General features: G+C 44.3%; 1 protein-coding gene across 1 annotated transcript in view; it reads left to right on the top strand.

Moving 5' to 3' along the window:
• Positions 1-23770, top strand: part of MOCOS (molybdenum cofactor sulfurase) — a 91836-nt gene that overhangs the window by 28771 nt on the left and 39295 nt on the right. Inside the window, exons 5-7 of the mRNA XM_066247374.1 lie at positions 383-459; positions 3524-3723; positions 13395-13511. Coding sequence (XP_066103471.1) covers positions 383-459; positions 3524-3723; positions 13395-13511 — 394 coding nt within the window. The remainder of the gene's footprint in view (positions 1-382; positions 460-3523; positions 3724-13394; positions 13512-23770) is intronic.

The following is a 23770-nucleotide window of genomic DNA, read 5'->3' as shown; positions in this document are numbered from 1 at the left end:
ATCAGTGATGCAGAAATATATAGAAACAGTTCTAAAACCTTATGCAATAGAAAATGGAAATAAAATTGTTCCCCAGTGTAATGGGAATCAATTAAACTAGAGGCCACCAGGCTTGTGGGGCAGTGTTAACAGCAGCCACTCAGGGCCTTTTGTCACCATGGCCAGCCCATCCTGAGAGTGCTGCAGAGTGGATCAGGGACAGAGGCAGCCTGATGGGTCTTGCTGTCCTGAGGAGGAGAGCAATGGTGTATAAGGCAGCAGAGAGAAGGTGGCCATGGATTATGGCTGAGTCTAGAATCAGAACCTTGTCACATACCACAAAACGCACATGGAAACATGGGCCATGGCTTGACCTTGTTTGTTCCCTTCACCCTGGTTACAGGTTTGAAGATGGCACCATCTCGTTCCTTGATGTGATAGCACTAAAACATGGATTTGATACCCTGGAGCGCCTCACAGGTAGGGGACGTTTTCATCGCTGTGGGATCTGCTCCTGTTGTCCATGTGTCCTAGGGAGCCTGGGTGGCTGTGATTCAGACCAAGAAGAATCCATGCAAGTGGCAGGCACACAGCAGCTGTGCAGTGAGCGCAGTTGAAGCCAAGGCTAAAGAACTTCAAATGACTTCTGAGGCAAGAGCAACAGACTAAGGCAGCGGTTTTCAACCTGTGGGTCGCGACCCCGGCGAGGGTCGAACGACCAAAACACAGGGGTCGCCTAAAGCCATCGGAAAATACATATTTCCCGATGGCTTTAGCCGCTGAGAAGCCGCGCTACCGTCTGCAGCAGCGCTATTTAGCTTGAACGCACGCCATTATGGACCTGCGTTCCAAACTGAATGCCTGCGGTCATGCGCAGACGTGATTGAATCATCTGTCCAGGGCCTAAGGGGCGGGGGAAGCAGAGGGAACGCTCCACAGTCCATAGCAGCGCATTACGTGTGTCCGGTGCTTGCTGACGTCATCAGTGGGCGGGTGCAGCAAGTGCTGAAGGACAGAAGCCTAGGAGGTGGAGAAGCAAGAGGCGGAGAGCCAAGAGAGCCTGCGAGACAGCCTGCTGGTGTAGAAAAGGTTAATAATGTAAAAACAGTACACACACCATACACACAATACTGTGTAAGTGTAAGGTGCTTTGTGTGTAATCATTACACAGTACACAAAGCAGCTTACACTTACACAAAGCACCATCACATTTACACAGTGTGAACTACATGGGTCTTATACTATAAGAGACTACTATAAGATGTAGTTCACACTGTTCCCCAATGTATAATTATCTCCCATATCTCCCACTATTTTCCCATATTCTGAATGAGGAAACTGCTGAAATCAGTGGTTTCCGGCATTGAATCCGCCTCCTATTGATTTCATTGGGAGTGCGGCAGATTTTGTGGAAGAGAGCTCCCGAGAATCTCGGGTTACCACACAATCCGCTGCAGCCTCCTTTTGATTTCAATAAGAGGCGGAGAAATGACAGTTTCCGACACATTTCTTCCTCTCCTGTTCAAGTCAATGGGAGGCCGCAGCAGATTCCGCTCAAATATAGAGCATGTTGCTTAATTTTTTCCACGCTAGAACTTTTCCTAGAGCAGAAAAATTCCAAAGGTGGAGTCCGCCACCCCCAATAGACTGAAAGAGGCCTCACACTGAGGAATCTGCTGTGCGGATTCTGCAGTGTAAAAGATCTGCCTCCTATAGAAGTCTATTGGGGGTGGCGGATTCCACCTTTGGAATTTTTCTGCTCTAGGAAAAGTTCTAGCGTGGAAAAAATTAAGCAACATGCTCTATATTTGAGCGGAATCTGCTGCGGCCTCCTATTGACTTGAATAGGAGAGGAAGAAATGTGTCGGAACTGCATTTCTGCCGTACAGGGGATCTCTCTTCTGCGGAATCCACGGGTCTCCCATTGAAGTAAATGAGATGTGGATTCCACCGCAGAAACCGCTGCTTTATAGTGTGAGAGCCCTGAAAGATACCATGCTGTGCAGAAACTGCAGTGTATCCTATGACGTAGTTCACACTGTTCTATATAGAAAACTTGCCACTAATCTGGAAAAAACAGATCCATTAGTTAAGCAGCTATTTACAGAATGGTAGCCCCAATACACTAGGTAAGGAGGTCTATTAGTAATAAATATTTCTCAATATATAATTAAATATTGTTTTTGCGATTAATCACTATATTTAAATTATGTTTGATTTGTAGCAATGAGAATACATAATGCATACCAGGTATTTACATTCCGAATCATAACTGTAGCAAAATTACAGTTATGAAGTAGCCACCAAAATTATTTTTTGGTTTGGGGTCACCGCAACATGAGGAACTGTATTGTGGGGTCACGGCATTAGAAAGGTTGAGAACCACTGGACTAAGGCTTTTGTTGTTTTGTCTGTTAAAAAACATTATGACAGGTAAAAGACATCTCAAATTCAGAGATTAATAGCTTCACAGAAGCAGAGAAGACAACCTGGGTTCCTGCACTGGGAATGTTTACAGATCCCGAGACCTTATTCAGCTCTTATCTCCCTGGATTCTCCCTGCAGCCCACCCTGGGGAGCTAGACAATGAGCCTACTTATCCACATAGGAGCTTATGCTCAGAGAGGTTCAGTGCCTTCCAACTTTTTTTTTTTTGTATTTTTCCGAAGCTGGAAACGGGGAGAGACAGTCAGACAGACTCCCGCATGCACCCGACCGGGATCCACCTGGCACACCCACCAGGGGGCGATGCTCTGCCCACCAGGGGGCGATGCTCTGCCCCTCCGGGGTGTAGCTCTGTCGCAACCAGAGCCACTCTAGCACCTGGGTCAGAGGCCAAGGAGCCATCCCCAGCGCCCAGGCCATCTTTGCTCCAGTGGAGCCTCGGCTGCGGGAGGGGAAGAGAGAGACAGAGAGGAAGGAGAGGGGGAGGGGTGGAGAAGCAGATGGGCGCTTCTCCTGTGTGCCCTGGCTGGGAATCGAACCCGGGACCCCTTGCACGCCAGGCCGATGCTCTACCACTGAGCCAACCGGCCAGGGTGGTGCCTTCCAAATATTTACAAGTATTTAAAATGAATAATAGCAGGTTCAAGTTTGCATTTATTTTTTTAAAATTTTATTTATTTGTTTATTTAGGTGAGGGATGGGGGAAGAGAGAGAGAAAGAGAGAGATAATAGGGGGACCAGGGGTTTTTTTTTTTTTTAATTCATTTTAGAGAGGAGAGGGAGAGACAGAGACAGAGAGAGAGAGAGAGAGAGAGAGGAGACAGAGAGAGAGAAAGGGGGAGGAGCTGGAAGCATCAACTCCCATATGTGCCTTGACCAGGCAAGCCCAGGGTTTCGAACCGGCGACCTCAGCATTTCCAGGTCGACGCTTTATCCACTGTGCCACCACAGGTCAGGCCGGGACCAGGGTTTTGAACCAGTAACCTCAGCATTCCAGGCAAGTTTATGTTATAATGAGCTCATTTTTTTTTTTTAAATAAGTGTGTGAATTCTACATAAAGTCAGTGACACCCTTTGACATTTCCTGATTGTTTTTGAGGTGGGATGGAGAACATAAAGCAGCACACCTTTGCCTTGGCCCAGTACACCTATGCTGCCCTGTCCTCTCTCCGGTACCCCAACGGAACCCCCGTGGTGCGGATTTACAGCGACTCGGAGTTCAGCAGCCCTGAGGTTCAGGGTCCCATCATCAATTTTAATGTGCTTGATGCCAATGGGAACATCGTTGGTTACTCCCAGGTGAGTTTTCTTTCTGTCTTGCTGACCTCTTCCCAGCAGGATTGCTCTTGTCTGGAATTCTTCAGCCTTTCCAACTCTGACACTTGCAGTCAAGGCCTCTGGACCTTTGCGGTGGTTGTGATGAAGCCTGTGCCTGGCTGCAGAGGCCACTGACCCTTCCTTTCATTGTTGTTGACACAGAGTTTGAACAAGCATGGCTGGGCTTTAGTTAGCCAGAAATAGTCCATTTCAAGTGGAAGAGGGAGGCTGAGTCTGACCACAGTGGGAAGGGACAGCTGAGAGAGGCTCACAGGGAAGACCTCCTAAAATAGAGAGACAGAAAAGCAGGGTAGACTGAACAACATGTCTAAGCTCATTTGATGTACAGATGACAGCTTGGTAGCCCCAGTGACAGATGAGACTGGACCACAGTGTCACACAAAATCAGGGGCATTTCCACCATTTGTTTGCATGTTGCTTAGAACTCAGAATTCTTCTTTTTTTTTTGAAATGACAAGTATTGTAGAAATGATGTCCTTAGTACCACAAAAGCCCGTATTTCTGCCACAGTTCATGCATCTTATGAGTTCAGAGGATGTGGTAGGTTGGTTATAAAATAGTTTCTGCAGGTAGACCCTTGGCTTGAGCCCAAGGTCACTGGCTTGAGCAAGGGGTCATTCACTCTGCTGTAACCCCCTGGTCAAAGCACATATGAGAAAGCAATCAATGAACAACTAAGGTGCCACAATGAAGAATTAATGCTTCTCATCTCTCTCCCTTCCTGTCTGTTCCTATCTATAACTCTCTCTGTTTCTTTAAAAAAAAAAAAAGTGCTGATAGTAGTTTGTAATTTGGGAACTGCTTGCATTCTTGTCACAGTTGAGTAAACCCATTCTTTAAAAAGTCCCATTCCTTTAAAAAGTCCATATCTGAGATATGGCGGTAGGTGGTCACTGGATGCAATGTTACAGACGGGGCATGGGAAGCCCAGGCTCCTTCCCAGAGCCAGGGTTTCTACAGCGACTCTGTGAGGGGCAAGGTTGATCATCAGATAAGTGTGGAAGATGGTTGTCTTCTCTCAAAAGCCACTATCTCCATATACCTTTGTTAGACCCTGAATTTCTCAAAATCCATTTTGCAAGAAATCATTTTCCTGCTCTTCTGAGTAGCCATGAACTTTCTGGGAAATAAACTAGGGAAATATTCTCCTGTGGGGGAATGCTGGTTTTCACTGGTGTTTGGAGGCAGACACTGTGTGACCAATGCTGGTCTCTTGGGCAAGCTGACTGCAGACCCCCTAGAGTCCCTTAGTCATATACCTGCAGCAACCGCCTCAACACACCCAGAAGCATGCAATTTGCATGTGTGTGGAAAATGCATTGAGACAAAAGGGTTGCCTTCTCAGATATGTTATTCTAGGATTCTAGGTCATTGGTAAAATGAGTTTTAATTCTGAAAGCTAAAATAAGTTTGTGTTTCCCGAGGGGTAGAGGAAGGCAGGCCATGAAGTCTGCTGTGGCAGGGAGAGCAGGGAAAGGACTCCTCATTTGCTCAGGGATGCCTCAACGAAGAGCAACCAGCGGGGAGAAGGAGCTGCCTGGCCTGGTGCCTCACTGGCTTCACCAGGAAGGTCATTCCCCTGGGACGGTGTCTCTCTGTGCGTCTGTAGGAGAAGCTGGCGCAGGTGTGGATTCCAGGGCTGAGGCAGGGCCAGCTCTGCTGGTTCAGGGAAGTCGGCCCCGTTCCTCCTGGGCTCAGGGGGCCTCACAGTGTGGAGACCACATGGTGTCGTCGTTGGCTTTGGTGGTCTCTTTCAGGGCATATGTGAAAGAATTGAGCCTCTGTGAGACACCTTTGAGGTCTTGCTTTTGATACCCAGGCCTCCTAATTTCATTCTCCCCTGTGGTGGAAGTCAGTCTACACGGTGGTTAAGAATGGGGGTTCAGATTCTGAACTGCCTTTTGCTAGCTCTGTGAGCTTGAGCAAGTGAATTTAAGCTTTCCAAGTCTGCATGAAATTTGGGGTAACAATGCACCTTGCTGATAACGTTATGAGGATTAAATGAGATACAACATTCAGGCCCTTAACACACGGCCCAGGATGAGGCTCCTGGGTGGGGAGTCTCTGATGCTTCCCTGTGGTCAGACTGGCCCCTCCCCCTCCCCGGATGCAGGGCTCATCCAACCACAGCAAGCAGCTTCTGCACCAGGCCGAGCGCAGGCCGGGCTGGTGTGGGAGTCAGCAGGGTTGAGAGTGAGAGGGAACTCAGTCATAACGGCGAATTAGGATGAAGGGAAGTGTGGCCAAAATGGCATCTTCTACCCATATCCTCTTCTAGGTGGGGTCTCTGTCTCTTCCCCTACATTCTTGTTGGGTTTACGACTTGCTCATGACCAATAGAATGCCACAGGTGATGTTGCACGGTCTGAAAAAAGCTATGCCACGTAGGCGTTGTTCCCTGGCTCACTTACTTTTGGAGCCCCGAGTTACCATGGAAGAAGTCCTACCTTGTCGCCGTCATGCTGTGAGGAAGCAATGTCACGGGGGAGAGGCCACAGGCAGGCACTATGGTGGCAGTGCTGCTCTGAGCCTGCCTGGCTGGGGAGGCCAGATATGCATGAGTAAGTCTGTCTCCAGATGATTCCAACCCCAGACGCCACACACTCCCAGCCAGGATGGGAGCAGCCATGACGCAGAGTCACGTCATCTCCTCGGTGCCCTGTCTGAGTTCCTGACCCACAGGATCTCTGAGCACAGTAAAAGGGTGTTTTATTCCACTGAGTTTGGGCGGCTTGTTTCACGGAGCGGGTGGGGGATGGGGCAGGAAGGGGCTTCCCTAGGAGGGGCCCTTTGACCCTGGACGTGGAGTTGGCCAGACCGTGTGCTCCTGCCAGGTCTCCTCACAGAGAGCCAGAGAGCTCATGACCAGACCTCCACATCACTGAGCTGTTCACCAGGGGTAAAGCAGCAGAGTGGTTTTCCGGAGGCCTCTCACTTCAGCCCAGAGAGTAGCTGTGCATTCCGATGTTGCAGGGGAGACAGCCATGGTCTTGAGAAGGGAGGCAGGGAGGCACCATTGTGCTGCACTGCCCAGCCAGGGCTCAGGCTGACCGCATGGTGACCTGTGGTCTGCTGAGGGCGCCATATCCTCGTGGCTGCCTCTGGCCAACCCTGGGGGTGGGAGAAGTGTCAAAGGCTCACTCAGCTGGGTAAGACCTATTTGTTTCACTGAACACAGTCAGGTGACTCCGTTGAGTTTAACCTGAGCCACTGGGGCTGAGGACCCTCACTGGGCCTCCAGGCTCTCGGAGGAATGGAGCTCTGGACCCACAGCCAGAAAAGCTGGGACAAACATCCCCCATGCTAACCCTGCCTTTGCACTTTGAATGAATGCAGATCACCTCCCTGATCTTCCAGGGGACAGGAAAGGGCTTTGGAACTTCTAGATTGAACAGCAATTCTGTGATTCAGCCCAAAGTTAGGGACATTATGAAAAGCAAATTGAAAACACATAGCATCAACATAGTGATGTCTATAGTCCAGGCTGTGGGCCCAGGCAGGGCTGCTCTGAGTGGTGGCTCAGCTGCCCTGCCCTGTGACCTACCCTGTGGCAGAACACTAAGGGGGTGCCCCACGTCCCAGCCACACTCTGGTTTTATACTTATTAATCTCGCTTGAAATATGTGGGCCCTAACTTGGAATTTTGGCCTAACTTTGATATTTTTTCTTTTCTCTGACATACATCTATAACCAGTGGTGGGATTTAAATAATTTAACAACCAGTTCTCTGCCCAAATGACCGTTTTAAATATAAAACACTGATATACTGAAAGGTAGTTTATTATTTCATGCATTTAATAAATAAGAACAAAAAAAGAGGTACACAAACCTAGACTATATTCTGAGAAAGAGTTTTAAAATATTAATGAAAAAATATTAAATAATACCTGACAAAAAAACAATAAAACTATTATTTAAGACATTTCCATATTACTTCTTTTTTTTATTATTAATTTTACTAGGGTGACATCAATAAATCAGGATACATATGTTCAAAGAAAACATGTCCAGGTTATCTTGTCATTCAATTATCTTGCATACCCATCAACCAAAGTCAGATTGTCCTCCGTCACCTTCTATCTAGTTTTCTTTGTGCCCCTCCCCCTCCCCCTTTCCCTCTCCCTCCCCCCCCAACCACCATACTCTTTTTTTTTTTCATTTTTCTGAAGCTGGAAACAGGGAGAGACAGTCAGACTCCCGCATGCGCCCGACCGGGATCCACCGGCTCGCCCACCATGGGGCGACGCTCTGCCCACCAGGGGCGACGCTCTGCCCATTCTGGGCGTCGCCATGTTGTGACCAGAGCCACTCTAGCGCCTGGGGCAGAGGCCACAGAGCCATCCCCAGCGCCTGGGCCATCTTTGCTCCAATGGAGCCTTGGCTGCGGGAGGGGAAGAGAGAGACAGAGAGGAAAGCGCGGCGGAGGGATGGAGAAGCAAATGGGCGCTTCTCCTGTGTGCCCTGGCCGGGAATTGAACCCGGGTCCTCCGCACGCTAGGCCAACGCTCTACCGCTGAGCCAACCGGCCAGGGCCTATGGTCAATTCTTGAGAATGATCCATGTACACTGAAGAAAAATGTATACTCAGTCACTTCGGGATGAAATGTCTTGTAGATGTCTATCATATCCAGATACTCTAGTGTTTTGTTTAAGGCCGATATATCTTTATTGATTCTCTGTTTGGATGACTGATCTAGAGCCATCAGTGGTGTATTGAGGTCTCCAAGTATGATTGTATTTTTCTCAGTTTTTGTTTTAAGGTCAATAAGTAGCTGTCTTATATATTTTGGTGCTCCTTGGTTTGGTGCATATATATTAAGAATTTTTATGTCTTCTTGATTCAGTGTCCCCTTAGCCATTATGAAATGGCCATTTTTGTCTCTGAGTACTTTTCCTGTCTTGTAGTCAGCATTATCAGATATGAGTATTGCTACGCCTGCTTTTTTTTTTTTTTAATTTTTTTTTTTTTTTTTTTTTTGCATTTTTCTGAAGCTGGAAACAGGGAGAGACAGTCAGACAGACTCCCGCATGTGCCCGACCGGGATCCACCCGGCACGCCCACCATGGGGCCACGCTCTGCCCACCAGGGGGCGATGCTCTGCCCATCCTGGGCGTCGCCATGTTGCGACCAGAGCCACTCTAGCGCCTGGGGCAGAGGCCACAGAGCCATCCCCAGCGCCCGGGCCATCCTTGCTCCAGTGGAGCCTTGGCTGCGGGAGGGGAAGGGAGAGACAGAGAGGAAGGCGCGGCGGAGGGGTGGAGAAGCAAATGGGCGCTTCTCCTATGTGCCCTGGCCGGGAATCGAACCCGGGTCCTCCGCACGCTAGGCCGACGCTCTACCGCTGAGCCAACCGGCCAGGGCCACGCCTGCTTTTTTTTGGATGTTATTTGCTTGGAGTATTGTTTTCCAGCCTTTCACTTTGAATTTGTTTTTATCCTTGTTGCTTAGATGAGTTTCCTGTAGGCAGCATACAGTTGGATTTTCTTTTTTAATCCATTCTGCTACTCTGTGCCTTTTTATTGGTGAGTTTAATCCGTTTACATTTAGTGGAATTATTGACACTTGTGGGTTCCCTATTGCCATTTCATACATTGCTTTCTGTTAGTTTTATGTCTTGTTTGATCCTTCTCTTTCATTTTTCTATCCTTTATTTTTGTTTGGTTGTATTCCATACATCTTTTCTCTGTTGCTATTTTTTTTAAATCATGTGCTTCTGTGGTGGTTTTTTCAAGGGTGGTTACCATTAAGAAATGAAAAGGGTTTCTACCTTGTTCATTGTAGTGCACTATCTTGTGAGTACTTTTGCACTCCATTGTCCTTTGCTACTGTTAATCTCCGTCCTTTCCCCTTTTTTTTGTTTTTGTTATCACAGTTTAAATTTGGTTTTAGTGTGTTCTTGGTGGAGCTTTTACTTGTGGTTTTGTTTTGTTTTGTTCTTTGCATCTGGTTGGAAAACCCCCTTTTGTATTTCCTGGAGTGGGGGTTTTCTGATGATAAATTCCCTCATCTTTTCTGTATCTGTGAATGTTTTTATTTCTCCTTCATAGCTTTGATGGGTATAGTATTCGTGGCTGAAAGTTCCTCTCTTTCAGGACTTTAAATATTGGGGTCCAGTCTCTTCTAGCTTGTAGAGTTTCTGTTGAGAAATCTGATGATAATCTAATGGGCCTTCCTTTATATGTTATATTCTTCTTTTCCCTGGCTGCCTTGAGAATTTTTTCTTTGTCATTGGTTTGTGCCAATTTCATTATGATGTGCCTTGGAGTAGGTTTGTTGGGGTTAAGAAAACTTGGAGCTCTGTTTGCTTCTTGAATTTGAGGCTTTAGTTCTTTCCACAAGCTTGGGAAGTTCTCATCTATTAATTTTTTGAGTATGTTCTCCATTCCATTTTCTCTCTCTTCTCCCTCTGATATACCTATTATTCTTATGTTATTCTTTTTGATGGAGTCAGACAATTCCTGTAGGGCTTTCTCATTTTTTAAAATTTTTGAGACTCTCTCTTCTTCGGTTGTGCTTCAAGTTGCTTGTCTTCCATTTCACGAATCCTACCTTCTATCTGGCCTCTTGTATTAGCTAAGCTTGTTACCTCGTTTTTCAGCTCGTGAATTGAGTTTTTCATCTCTGTTTGATTTGTTTTTATAGTTTCAGTTTCCTTGGTAATATATTCTTTGTGTTCGTTGAGTTGTTTTCTGAGCTCCCTAAATTGCCTTTTTGTGTTTTCTTGTATATCTCTGAGTATTTTTAGGATTTCTATTTTAAATTCTCTGTCATTTAGCTCCAAGGTTTCCAATATATTAAATTTTTTCTCCATAGATTTTTCCTCATCTATCTGTGCTACCTCTCTGTCTTTTGTATCCATGATATTCGATTTTCTTTTTCTTAATGGCATCTGAAGGTGGTTTTGTTGATAGTATTAATGAGAATTAATAAAGAATAAAAAGTTAAAAAATAAAAATAAAAAAATTTAAAAAATTATTATTCCCCCCCTTTTTTTCCTCTCCTCTCCTCTTCCCTCCTTCTTAAGAAAATTTTGTGGTGAACTGTGAATTATAATGTGCTAAATAGAACAAAAACTACCTATAATGGAGGGCCTGAGTTGGGGAGAAATGATAATGGGGCAGAAAAAGGGGGTATGGACCCACAAAATGCAAAAAAGGACAAAATTTGGGTCAAGAATAAAATGATTTGCTTTTAGATGATGGTTGACTAAGAGATATGATGAGAGGAATAAGAGGGAAACAGGAAAAATTAAATAATTACTATTGTATTTAGTGGAGCAAGAACTAGATAAAATGGATAGCCAGGGCTGGGAGCACTGCTAGTGAGTTAAAAAAGCAAAGTAAAAAACCCACAAATGGCCACAAAGAGAAATTTGAGTCACAAATTAAATAATTTGTTCATGATTGAGGATTGAATGAGGGGAAAAGTAAAGGAGAAAAGAAGAAACTAATATAGAGGGAGAAAAAAAGAAAGAGGAAAACACAAAAAGAAGAAAAAAGAACAAAAGGAGAGAGAGAGTTAAGCGTTTTGGAGTGCAACCCTCATAGAGAGAAAGGAAGAAGAAAGAAAAGATAATGGGAGATGTCACTCTTATGGGTAGTGTAGTTCAAGGAGAGGACAGAGTAAGACCAGCTGAGAATTAAACGACCAAATTGGAAGAGGAAGAAAATAATCAAGATAAGAAGATAAGAGAAACAAATGAACAAATATAATAAAATGGGATAGGTTATAAAGTCTATGGATTATTCTTGATTCTTATCTTCTTGCTTTTTCTTTTCTCTTCCTCTTCCTGGTCGGTGACTCTGTACCCCCGGTTCTGCCCCTGTGGCACACTTAGGTAGAGGTTTGCAGTTAATAAGTCTCTAGCAGGGGTCATCAAACTTTTTATAAAAACCGCCCACTTTTGCAGTGCTGGTCAACCTGGTCCCTACCGTGCAACCAAACAGTGCCACGATTGGCCCATCATGAAAGCTGGAATGCCTACTAGTGGGCGGTAGGGACCAGGTCTACCAGCACTGCAAAAGTGGGCGGTTTTTATAAAAAGTTTGACGACCCCTGCATGGCAATGTCATATATTGGGCTTCAGTCTCATTGGCAGTCGAGGCACATTAGCATTTGCAGGCTCTGCCAATGCAAGAGTCCATTTTCCTGGAGCCTCTCTCCTAGTCTTTCCTTCCTGAATTAGTAGCCTGATGATCCAGCTATGGGGTTGCTGCTGCCTCTGCCTGGAGAGTAAGAGGCTCAAAGAGCTGGCAAATCCCCACTCTATTCCCACTCAGTGCAGGGCTCTGGGTAAGGCTCAATCAGTCAGAGCCGCTAGCATAGTCAGGCGGGGCTTCGGCCCACATAAAGACTTCTGACTCTGACTCTGCCCCTCTGTCCGGGAACACGGGTGCCCACCCCCTGGGGGAATCTCTCGCCCCCTATCCGCGCTTGCCGACCAGGATATTGGGCCGGCTGCCTCTCCCTGGGTGAGGCAGCGCCCTGCCCGCTGGGTGAAGTTCGAGTATAGGGAATTTCGCTCCCGCTCACTCCTCGCGTGCCGCTTTTCAGTGCGCAGGGGCGACCCCGAGATTCCGGTTTCGGCTCACACAAAGGCCTCTGACTCTGCCCCTCTGTCCAGGAACATGGGAGCCCACTCCCGGGGCTCTAGGAGGAATCTCTCGCCCACTATCTGTGTGTGCCGACCAGGAGATCGGGGCCGATGGCTGCCCCCCTTGTTTTTGTTTGTCTGGATTTGGCGTGAGCTTTAGCTTGTGTTGACTGGTTTGCCAGAAGCACAGTTTTTCCTCGGCTGGGATGTTTGTGCTACAGCCTGGTTCGGACGTTTGTGCCGCAGCCTGGTTCTATTCACACTCTATGCCTGCCTTAGTTTCTATTTTCTCAGTTCCCAGTGAAAGCAGCCCTTGTTTAGGTTAGTGAGGAAGGCGGAGTGTTTCTTCCTCCTTATTTCCTTCGGGTTGATTATATATTTAGTCAATTTTTTGCTCTATAATACCTTCGCGTTTAGTGTGGAACTTCTGGAGGATCCAAGGATAGATTTTTCTGTCTCTGGTTGAAGATCTTGTTGAATTTTGGGGGAAATTTATCAGTATCACTCCTTATGGTGCCATTTCTCTGACGTCAGTCCATATTACTTCTTGATTGGCGTCTTCACTTGCAATTTTTTCACTTATGGACGAATGAGCATTACTATGGGTGCTTAGAATATGGCTGTTGCACAGATGAATGTTAAAAAAAGAGTAAGAAATGTAAATTTGTGCCTTTCACACTGGGCGACTGCCCAGGCACCCACCTTAGAGAGAATCCTGATTACAAGTGCCGTTTTAACAACCGGTTTGTCAAACTCAACAAAAAATTAGGTATTTGTTCTGCAAACTGGTGTGAACTGGCTGAATCCCACCACTGTCTATAACCCAACTGGATAAACTATATCAGTAACATTTTATAAAATGTGTTTGGTAATACTTGTGACAGATTGTGGCACTTTAGAGCAAAATTGCAGTCTCCTATTTTCGTTTTATTGTTAGGAAAGAGAGATCCAAATATTAATCTGAAACTCTCTCTCAAGCAAAAGCAGACTAAAGCTGGACATTCCTAACCCCTCTTCTATGTCGCATTAACCTTGCAGGTGGAAAAAATGGCCAGTCTGTACAATATCCACGTGAGAACAGGCTGCTTCTGCAACACTGGGGCCTGCCAGCGGCACCTGGGGCTCAGTGACATGATGGTCAAGAAGCATCTTCAGGTTGGTGTCAGGTTTGGAAGCCCAAACACTCGCAAGCAACACCCAGTGGTGCTGCCGCCAGCAACATTGTGGGCTGGTCTCTTGTCTAGGGCGAGGGTGGGTTCACTTTTCTAAGCCTACCCTGGGGATGTGCAAAGGAAAAGTTGTCAACAAAAATAGAAAATGCTGCAAGATAGTATCTTTATCGAAGTCATTTTTTACATTGAAGGCAACAATTTAAAAGTCGAAGGGGTTTTTTTTGTGTTTTTTTTTTTAACAGGGGGCAAGCATGTGTGGGAATGTGCTCATCCACACAGAGGGCCCTTAAGTAGCTCAGTCCTACTGGGGTAGACCACTCCAAGCTAGAGTTTGCTTATCTGTGGGCCGGGTGAGGGGAGGAACCCTTGGGGGGGGAATGCCGCTGCATCTCTCAGAACCCCCTCCTTCTTTGCCTCCCCCTGGGCTGAGGTTTTCCACTTCAAGGCAGCGCCTCTTTTTGGACCATTTTCTAAGAACAATTTGAGTGGCAAAGAGCCCTTATTTATTTCAAGTTAGTTTTTAACTTGAGTTTTGTTTGGTTGAGTTTTGTTTGGACCTTAGGCCACATGTCATCACCAACCTTTACCTCTACCTGATCAAACCCATAGTCTGGGCTTTGTTTAGGAAGAGAGAGAAGTTCCAGGTATAATATTTGACCTTGTGGAATGCTGTGGCCCCATCTCTTTGGATGACCGACCTGGATTGGTGCTGGGGGGGGGTGAGGGCATCCCGGGCAACGTCTAACACCAGGGAGCTGACCTTGGAGAGGCCTGCCGATCTCTTGCTTTTCTTTCCCTACCACCCAGCAGGGACACTTAAATTTCCTTTGACTTTGCTAGTGGCCTTAGGATGAGGGTTCAAAGGGGCAGCACCTCTGTCTTGCCCTGTTGTCAAAGGGCAGCTGTCAGGGATACCGGCCTCCCTCTGGTTCTGAGAGGGGCTCAGGGGAGTGGCCAGCAGGGGTTTCTCCCACTCAGCCCTGGGTTAACCCCTCCGTGCTTGGAAGCTTTGGTCTGTCTCCCCATACTTCTCCCTGTGAGGTGGCTCTGCAGCTCTGGGTAAGTGTTTTCCATGAAGTATTTCTTTTAAGCTTTTTTTTTCCCGTCCAAAAAAAATTTGTAAATTAATTTTAATGGGGTGACATTGATAAATCAGGGTACATATGTTCAGAGAGAACATCTCCAGGTTATTTTGACATTTAATTATGTTGCATTCCCATCACTCAAAGTCAAATTGTCTTCTGTCACCTTCTAACTGGTTTTCTTTGTGCCCCTCCTCTCCCCCAACCCCCTCCCTCTTCTCCCCCCCACCCTGTAACCCCCACACTCTTGTCCATGTCTCTGAGTCTCATTTTTATTATGTCCCACCTATGTGTGGAATCATATAGTTCTTTTTTTTTTTTTCTGATTTACTTATTTTGCTCAGTATAATGTTATCAGGGTCCATCCATGTTGTTGTAAATGATCCGATGTCATCATTTCTTATGGCTGAGTAGTATTCCATAGTATATATGTACCAAAGCTTTTTAATCCACTTGTGCTCTGACGGACACTTGGGCTGTTTCCAGATCTTCGCTACTGTGAACAATGCTGCCATAAACATGGGGGTGCATTTCTTCTTTTCAAACAGTGCTATTGTGTTCTTGGGGTATATTCCTAAAAGTGGGATAGCTGGGTCAAAAGGCAGTTCGATTTTTAATTTCTTGAGGAATCTCCATACTGTTTTCCACAGTGGCTGCACCAGTCTGCATTCCCACCAGCAGTGCAGGAGGGTTCCCCTTTCTCCACAACCTCACCAGCCCTTATTCTGTGTTGTTTTGTTGATGAGTGCCATTCTGACTGGTGTGAGATGATATCTCATTGTGGTTTTAATTTGCATTTCTCTAATGATAAGTGATGTTGAGCATTTTTTCATATGCCTATTGGCCATCTATCTGTATGTCCTCTTTGGAGAAGTGTCTACTCATTTCTTTCACCCATTTTTTTTTCTTTTTGTATTTTTCTGAAGCTGGAAACAGGGAGGCAGTCAGATAGACTCCGGCATGCGCCTGACCGGGATCCACCCGGCACGCCCACCAGGGCGCGATGCTCTGCCCATCGGGACGTGGCTCTGTTGCGACCAGAGCCACTTTAGCACCTGGGGCAGAGGCCATGGAGCCATCCCCAGCGCCTGGGCCATCTTTTGCTCCAATGGAGTCTTGGCTGCGGGAGGGGAAGAGAGAGACAGAGAGGAAGGAGAGGGGGAGGGGTAGAGAAGAAGATGGGCGCCTCCCCTGTGTGCCCTGGCCGGGAATCGAACCCGAATTTCCGCACGCTCTACCACTGAGCCAACCGGCCAGGGCCTCTTTCGCCCATTTTTGGATTGGATTGTTTGTCTTCCTGGTATTAAGTTTTACAAGTTCTTTATAAATTTTGGTTATTAACCCCTTATCAGATGTATTGTCAAATATGTTCTCCCATTGTGTAGTTTGTCTTTTTATTCTGTTCTTATTGTCTTTAGCTGTGCAGAAGCTTTTTAGTTTGATAAAGTCCCATTTGTTTATCCTGTTTTTTATTTCACTTGCCCATGGAGACAAATCGGCAAATATATTGCTGCGAGAGATGTCAGAGAGCTTACTGCCTATGCTTTCTTCTAAGATGCTTATGGGTTTATGGCTTACATTTAAGTCTTTTATCCATTTTGAGTTTATTTTTGTGAATGTGGTGGTCTAGTTTCATTTTTTTTGCAGTTAGCTGTCCAATTTCCCCAACACCATTTGTTGAAGAGGCTGTCTTTACTCCAATGTATGCTCTTACCTCCTTTGTCAAATATCAGTTGTCCATAAAAGTATGGGTTTATTTGTAGCTTCTCAGTTCTTTTCCATATGCCTGTTCTTATGCCAGTACCAGGCTGTTTTATTTTTTTTTGTTTTTTTTTATAAATAAATTTTTATTTTAATAGGGTGACATCAATAAATCAGAGTACATACATTCAAAGAACACATTTCCAGGTTATCTTGTCATTTAGTTCTGTTGCATACCCATCACCCGAAGAGAGATCATCCTCCGCCACCCTCCATCCTGTTCTCTCTGTACCTCTCCCCCTCCCCCTTTCCCTCCTTCCCTCCCCCCACCCCCATAGCCACCACACTCCTGTCCATGCCTCTTAGTCTCGCTTTTATGTCCCACCAATGTATGGAATCCTGCAGTTCCTGTTTTTTTCTGATTCGCTTATTTCACCCCGCACAATGCTACCAAGACTCCACTATTCCTCTATAAGTGATCCGATGTCACCATTTCTCCTAGCTGAATAATATACCATGGTGTATATGTGCCCCATCTTCTTCATCCAGTCCTCTATTTTTTTTACAGTGATTAAAAGCCTTTAAGCAAACTCTTGGCCAATACAGCAAGAATCCCTAAAAGAGTAGTGTCCTTAACATGTTCCCCAAGTCCAAGTTGGCCCCATCACCATGCCAAATCCCTGAACAATGCAACCCAACCACAGTTCAGTCTGTTAGGAGCTGTCACAGGGAACAGGAGTCCAGGAAATTTCCCCACAGGAAAAGTCCGCATGGCACTGGAATTGTTGTCACCATTCTATACTTTGCAGCTCATGTCCAAGTCCCAATGACCGCTGCTTCTAGCTGGTAATGATTCAGGTAGACTGGAAAAAGCCATTTGCAGCATGCGTGGATATGGAGCTTCTGTTCTCCTCTGCCTGGAGAGTTGAGACCAGGTTGCTTTTCCCTGGAGCTCTGCGACTGTGGCCTGGTAAAGAGAATCTTGGGATACACTAAGCTGGGTGGCAAAGGTAAATTCATAATACAAGTTGGCAAAAGGAGGAAAGAGAGCTTTAAATTAGGAGTAGGTCCCAGCCTGAAATATGAGTGCGGCATTGAGGTAGGAGGGATAAAGGAAACACTATATATTAAGTAAAGCAGCAGAAAATAGAACTATCAACACCCACAACAGAGATCTTTGAGGGAAGAATAAAAAACCTGACTGTTCAGGCAAAACATAGTTAAGTGGCCCTTGTGCGAATGAGATCAGTTTACCTGCTTCTTGGAAGAAATACCCTAGGCTCGTCCACAGTGTCGTAGATGGGGCCGACGGCCCTGGGCACCTTCAGCCTTCAGTGGCAAACCCCAGCTTTCTGGGCAAGGTTAGGTCATAGGTGGCTGGAGCAGGGCTGGAAGAGACTGAACCAACCCTCCCTTAGAGGAGCGAGGGGGAAGCCCACCTTCCAGTGTCCCTGTTTCCTCACAGCAGAGGTGTGTAAGCCTGGCAGGCTTTAGCTCAATGACCTTCCTTTCCACTATTGAAGCAGGACGCAGATGGCATCCTATGAGACCCCTTTGGGGTGTTGGAGCCTTTAAGGGTGTATCTTAAAAGCTGGTAGTTCCCCTGATCTCTATTGGGCTTTTTCTACCTCTAGGTATCTTAAAAGCCATTCTCAGAAGATCTCACTGAGGGGTTTGAGGATCCCCATCCGCCTATATAAATCTTTTCCATATATCTGGAGCTATTTGGAAAAAAGACAGAACAGTGTTATTAGCTAGATCTAATAAAGAAGGTAGTAGTTTGCAGGCAAAAAAGATTTGGTGTCTCCTGTTCATCAGCATTCAAAAGAAATGTAAATTTATTTTTTTTTAAGTAAAAAGCATGATATGGTAGACCCGTCGGAGTCATTGGCCTGGTGTGCAGGATTCCCGGGTTCGATTCCTGGCCAGAGCACACAGGAGAAGCGCCCATCTACCTCTCCACTCCTCCCCCTCTCCTTCCTCTTCATCTCTCTCCTCCCGCCCGCAGCCAAGGCTCCACCGGTGCAAATCCACCCTGGGCACTAAGGATGGCCCCATGGCCTCCGCCCCAGTCGCTAGAATGGCTCCAGTTGTAACAGAGCAACATCCCAGATGGGCAGAGCATTCCCCCCGGTAGGCATGCCAGGTGGATCCCAGTCAGGCGCATGCAGGAGTCTGTCCGACTGCCTCCCCATCCCCATCCTCAGAAATATACAAAAAATAAATAAATAAAAGAAAAAATACTAAAAAAAGGGGGGGGCATTTCCTTGTGCTAAAGCTCCAGGGGGCATGGAGTGAGCTTGAGTATGTCCTATGAAACGTGGAGCTCTATGTTGACATATAAGTCTTCAAAAAAGGAGGAACTGCTGAAATAGTTTATCAGCATTTGTCCCTAAGACAGCAGTCTTTATAGTGGAAACACCATACGTAAATATTTGCTGTCTGTCTATAGATTAAGGGGGGAATATGGCAAATGCTGAAAAGCCATGATCTTTGTGCCCCTCCCCTCCCCCAACCCCCTCCCTCTCCTCCCCCCACCCTGTAACCCCAACACTGTTGTTCATGTCTCTGAGTCTCATCTTTATGTCCCACCTATGTATGGAAACATATAGTTCTTAGTATTTTCTGATTTACTTCTTTCACTCAGTATAATGTTATCAAGGCCCATCCATGTTGTTGTAAAAGATCCTATGTCATAATTTCTTATGGCTGAGTAGTATTCCATAGTATATATATACCAAAGCTTTTTAATCCACTCGTCCTCTGATGGACACTTGGGCTGTTTCCAAATTTTTGCTATTGCGAACAATGCTGCCATAAACATGGGGGTGCATTTCTTCTTTTCAAACAGTGCTATGGTGTTCTTGGGGTATATTCCTAACAGTGGTATAGCTGGGTCAAAAAGCAGTTCGATTTTTAATTTCTTGAGGAATCTCCATACTGTTTTCCACAGTGGCTGCACCAGTCTGCATTCCCACCAGCAGTGCAGGAGGGTTCCCTTTTCTCCACATCCTCGCCAGCACTTATTCTGTGTTGTTTTATTGATGAGCGCCATTCTGACTGGTGTAAGGTGATATCTCATTGTGGTTTTAATTTGCATTTCTCTAATTATTAGTGATGTTGAACATTTTTTCATATGCCTATTGGCCATGTGTGTGTCCTCTTTGGAGAAGTGTCTATTCATTTCTTTTGCCCATTTTTGGATTGGATTGTTTGTCTTCCTGGTATTAAGTTTTACAAGTTCTTTATAAATTTTGGTTATTAACCCCTTGTCAGACGCTATGTCAAATATATTCTCCCATTGTGTAGTTTGTCTTTTTATTCTGTTCTTATTGTCTTTAGCTGTGCAGAAGCTTTTTAGTTTGATAAAGTCCCATTTGTTTATCCTGTCTTTTATTTCACTTGCCTGTGGAGACAAATCAGCAAATATATTGCTGCGAGAGATGTCAGAGAGCTTACTGCCTATGTTTTCTTCTAAGATGCTTATGGTTTCACGGCTTACATTCAAGTCTTTTATCCATTTTGAGTTTATTTTTGTGAGTGGTGTAAGTTGGTGGTCTAGTTTCATTTTTTTGCAGGTAGCTGTCCAGTTTTCCCAACACCATTTGTTGAAGAGACTGTCTTTACTCCATTGTATTGTCTTACCTCCTTTGTCAAATATCAGTTGTCTATAGAGCTGTGGGTTTTTTTCTGAGTTCTCTGTTCTGTTCCATTGATCTATATGCCTGTTCTTATGCCAGTACCATGCTGTTTTGAGTACAATGGCCTTATAATATAACTTGATATCTGGAAGTGTGATACCTCCCGCTTTTTTCTTCCTTTTCAGGATTGCTGAGGCTATTCGTGTTCTTTTTTGGTTCCATATAAATTTTTGGAATATGTGTTCTATGTCTTTGAAGTAAGTCATTGGTATTTTCATTGGTATTGCATTGAATTTATAAATTGCTTTGGGTAATATAGACATTTTAATGATGTTTATTCTTCCTAACCATGAGCACGGCATATGCCTACACTTATTCGTATCTTCCCTGATTTCTTTTATCAATGTTTTATAATTTTCTGAATACAAGTCTTTAATCTCCTTGGTTAGATTTATTTCTAGGTACTTTATTTTTTTGTTTGCAATGGTAAAGGGGATTGATTCCCTGATTTCTCTTTCTGACAGTTCATTATTAGTGTATAAAAATGCCTCTGATTTCTGAGTATTGATTTTATATCCTGCCACCTTGCCAAATTCATTTATCAGGTCTAGTAGTTTTTTGACTGAGACTTTAGGGTTTTCTATGTACAATATCATGTCATCTGCAAATAATGATAGTTTTACTTCTTCTTTTCCAATTTGGATGCCTTTTATTTCTTTTTCTTGTCTGATTGCTGTGGCGAGGACTTCCAGAACTATGTTGAATAAGAGTGGTGAAAGGGGGCACCCCTGCCTTGTTCCTAATCTTAAGGGGATTGCTTTTAATTTTTGCCCATTGAGTATGATGTTGGCTGTGGGTTTGTCATAGATGGCCTTTATCATGTTGAGGTATGTTCCCTGTATTCCCACTTTGCTGAGAGTTTTGAACATGAATGGGTGCTGGACTTTATCAAATGCTTTTTCTACATCTATTGAAATTATCATGTGGTTTTTCTCCTTTCTTTTGTTTATGAGATGAATCACATTGATTGATTTACGAATATTGTACCAGCCTTGCCTCCCAAGAATAAATCCTACTTGATCATGGTGTATGATTTTTTCCATATATTGCTGGATCCGGTTTGCTAATATTTTATTGAGGATTTTTGCATCTAAGTTCATCAGGGATATTGGCCTATAATTTTCTTTTTTTGTGTTGTCTTTGCCTGGTTTTGGAATCAGAATTATGCTCGCCTCATAAAAGGAGTTTGGAAGTCTTCCTTCCTCTTGAATTTTTTGAAATAGCTTGAGAAGGATAGGAATTAGTTCTTCTTTGAATATTTGGTAGAATTCACTTGTGAAGCCATCAGGCCCAGGACTTTTCTTTTTTGGGAGTTTTTTTTTTTTTTTTTTTTTTTTTTTTTTTTTTTTTTTTTTCATTTTTCTTAAGCTGGAAACAGGGAGAGACAGTCAGACAGACTCCCGCATGCGCCCGACCGGGATCCACCCGGCACGCCCACCAGGGGGCGGTGCTCTGCCCATCCTGGGCGTCGCCATATTGCGACCAGAGCCACTCTAGCGCCTGAGGCAGAGGCCACAGAGCCATGCCCAGCGCCCGGGCCATCTTTGCTCCAATGGAGCCTTGGCTGCGGGAGGGGAAGAGAGAGACAGAGAGGAAAGCGCGGCGGAGGGGTGGAGAAGCAAATGGGCGCTTCTCCTATGTGCCCTGGCCGGGAATCGAACCCGGGTCCTCCGCACGCTAGGCCGACGCTCTACCGCTGAGCCAACCGGTCAGGGCGGGAGTTTTTTGATAGCTGTTTCAATCTCATTTGTTGTAATTGGTCTGTTTAGGTTTTCTGATTCTTCCAGATTGATTTTTGGAAGATTATATGATTCAAGAAATTTGTCCATTTCATCTAGGTTGTCTAGTTTTTTTGCGTACAGTTCTTCATAGTATTTTCTTACAATAGTTTGTATTTCTGTTGTGTCAGTTGTTATTTCTCCACTCTCGTTTCTAATTTTATTTATTTGAGTCCTTGGTGAGTCTGGTTAAAGGTTCATCGATCTTGTTTACCTTTTCAAAGAACCAGCTCCTGGTTTCATTGATCCTCTGTATTGTTTCTTTAGCCTCTATGTCATTTATTTCTGCTCTGATCTTTATTATTTCCTTCCTTTTACTAGCTCTGGGCTTTACTTGCTGTTCTTTTTCTAGTTCTTTTAGATGCAGGGTTAAGTTGTTTATTTGAGCTGTTTCTAGCTTCTTGAGGTATGCCTGTAATGCTATGAACTTTCCTCTCAGGACTGCTTTTGCTGTGTCCCATAAATTTTGAGTTGATGTATGCTCATTATCATTTGTTTCTAGGAATTTTTTAATTTCTTCTTTGATCTCAATATTAACCCATTCATTGTTTAATAACGTGCTATTTAGTTTCCAAGTGTTTGAATGTTTTTCAATTTTTCTATTGTGGTTGATTTCTAGTTTAATGCCATTGTGATCAGAGAAAGTGCTCGATATGATTTCAATCTTCTTAAATTTGTTGAGCCCGCTTTTGTGCCCTAATATGTGGTCTATTCTAAGAGAATGTACCATGAGCGCTTGAAAAGAATGTATATTCTGCTCTTTTAGGGTGAAAGGTTCTGAAGATATCTATTAAATCAAGTTCATCTAATATGTCCTTTAAGTCTGCTGTTTCTTTGTTAATTTTCTTTCTTGAGGATCTATCTAATGATGTTAATGGCGTATTGAAATCCCCTACTATTATAGTATTGCTGTTGATCTTGCCCTTTAAGTCTATCAAAGTCTGCTTTATATATTTAGGTGCTCCTATATTAGGTGCGTAGATATTTATAATGGTTATATCTTCCTTTTGCATTGCTCCCTTTATCATCATTATGTAGTGACCTTCTTTATCTCTAACTATGGTCTTTGTTCTAAAGTCCATTTTGTCTGATATAAGTATTGCTACCCCAGCTTTTTTTTCATTTCCATTTGCGTGAAATATTTTTTTTCATCCTTTTATCTTCAGTCTGTGTGCATCTTTTGATTTAAGGTGTGTCTCTTGTAGACAGCATATGTTGGGTCCTGTTTTCTTATCCACGCAGCTACCCTATGTCTCTTGATCGGATCATTTAATCTATTAACATTTAAGGTTATTACTGATATGTAATTGTTTATTGCCATTTTTTTTCTTTAAAACTGTTTTTCTCTTTTGCTATATTCTTTTTTTCCTTTGATCTGTTTACAACAGGTCCCTTAGCATTTCTTGCAGCCTTGGTTTGGTTGCAGTGAAATCCTTGATTTTTTTTTGTCTGTAAAGCTTTTTATTTCTCCTTCAATTTTAAATGATAGCCTTGCTGAATAAAGTAGTCTTGGTTGTAGGTTCTTGTTCTGCATTACTTTGAATATTTCTTGCCATTCCCTTCTGGCCTCAAGTGTTTCTGTTGAGAAGTCAGAAGTCATCCTTATGGGGGCTTCTTTGTAGGTGATAGTGTTTTTTTCTCTAGCAGCTTTTAATATTTTCTCTTTATCATTTAGCTTTGGTAATTTAATTATGATGTGTCTTGGTGTTGGTTTCTTTGGGTTTCTCCTTAATGGAGTTCTCTGTGCTTCCTGAACATGTGAAACGTTTTCCTGCCTTAATTGGGGGAAGTTTTCTGCTATAATATGTTTGAACAAAGTCTCTATCCCTTGTTCTTTCTCTTCTTCTTCAGGAACCCGTATAATGCAGATGTTATTTTTCTTCATGTTGTCACAGAGCTCTCTTAGAGTTTCCTCAGACTTTTTGAGTCTCTTTTCTTTTTTCTGCTCTGCTTCCGTGCCTTTATTTATTGTGTCCTCTA

This window comes from Saccopteryx bilineata, chromosome 11 (assembly GCF_036850765.1).
Source record: "Saccopteryx bilineata isolate mSacBil1 chromosome 11, mSacBil1_pri_phased_curated, whole genome shotgun sequence".
NCBI classification, from domain to species: Eukaryota; Metazoa; Chordata; class Mammalia; order Chiroptera; family Emballonuridae; genus Saccopteryx; species Saccopteryx bilineata.
Note: the sequence above shows the minus strand (reverse complement) of the source record. Positions and strands in the feature narration are given on the sequence as shown.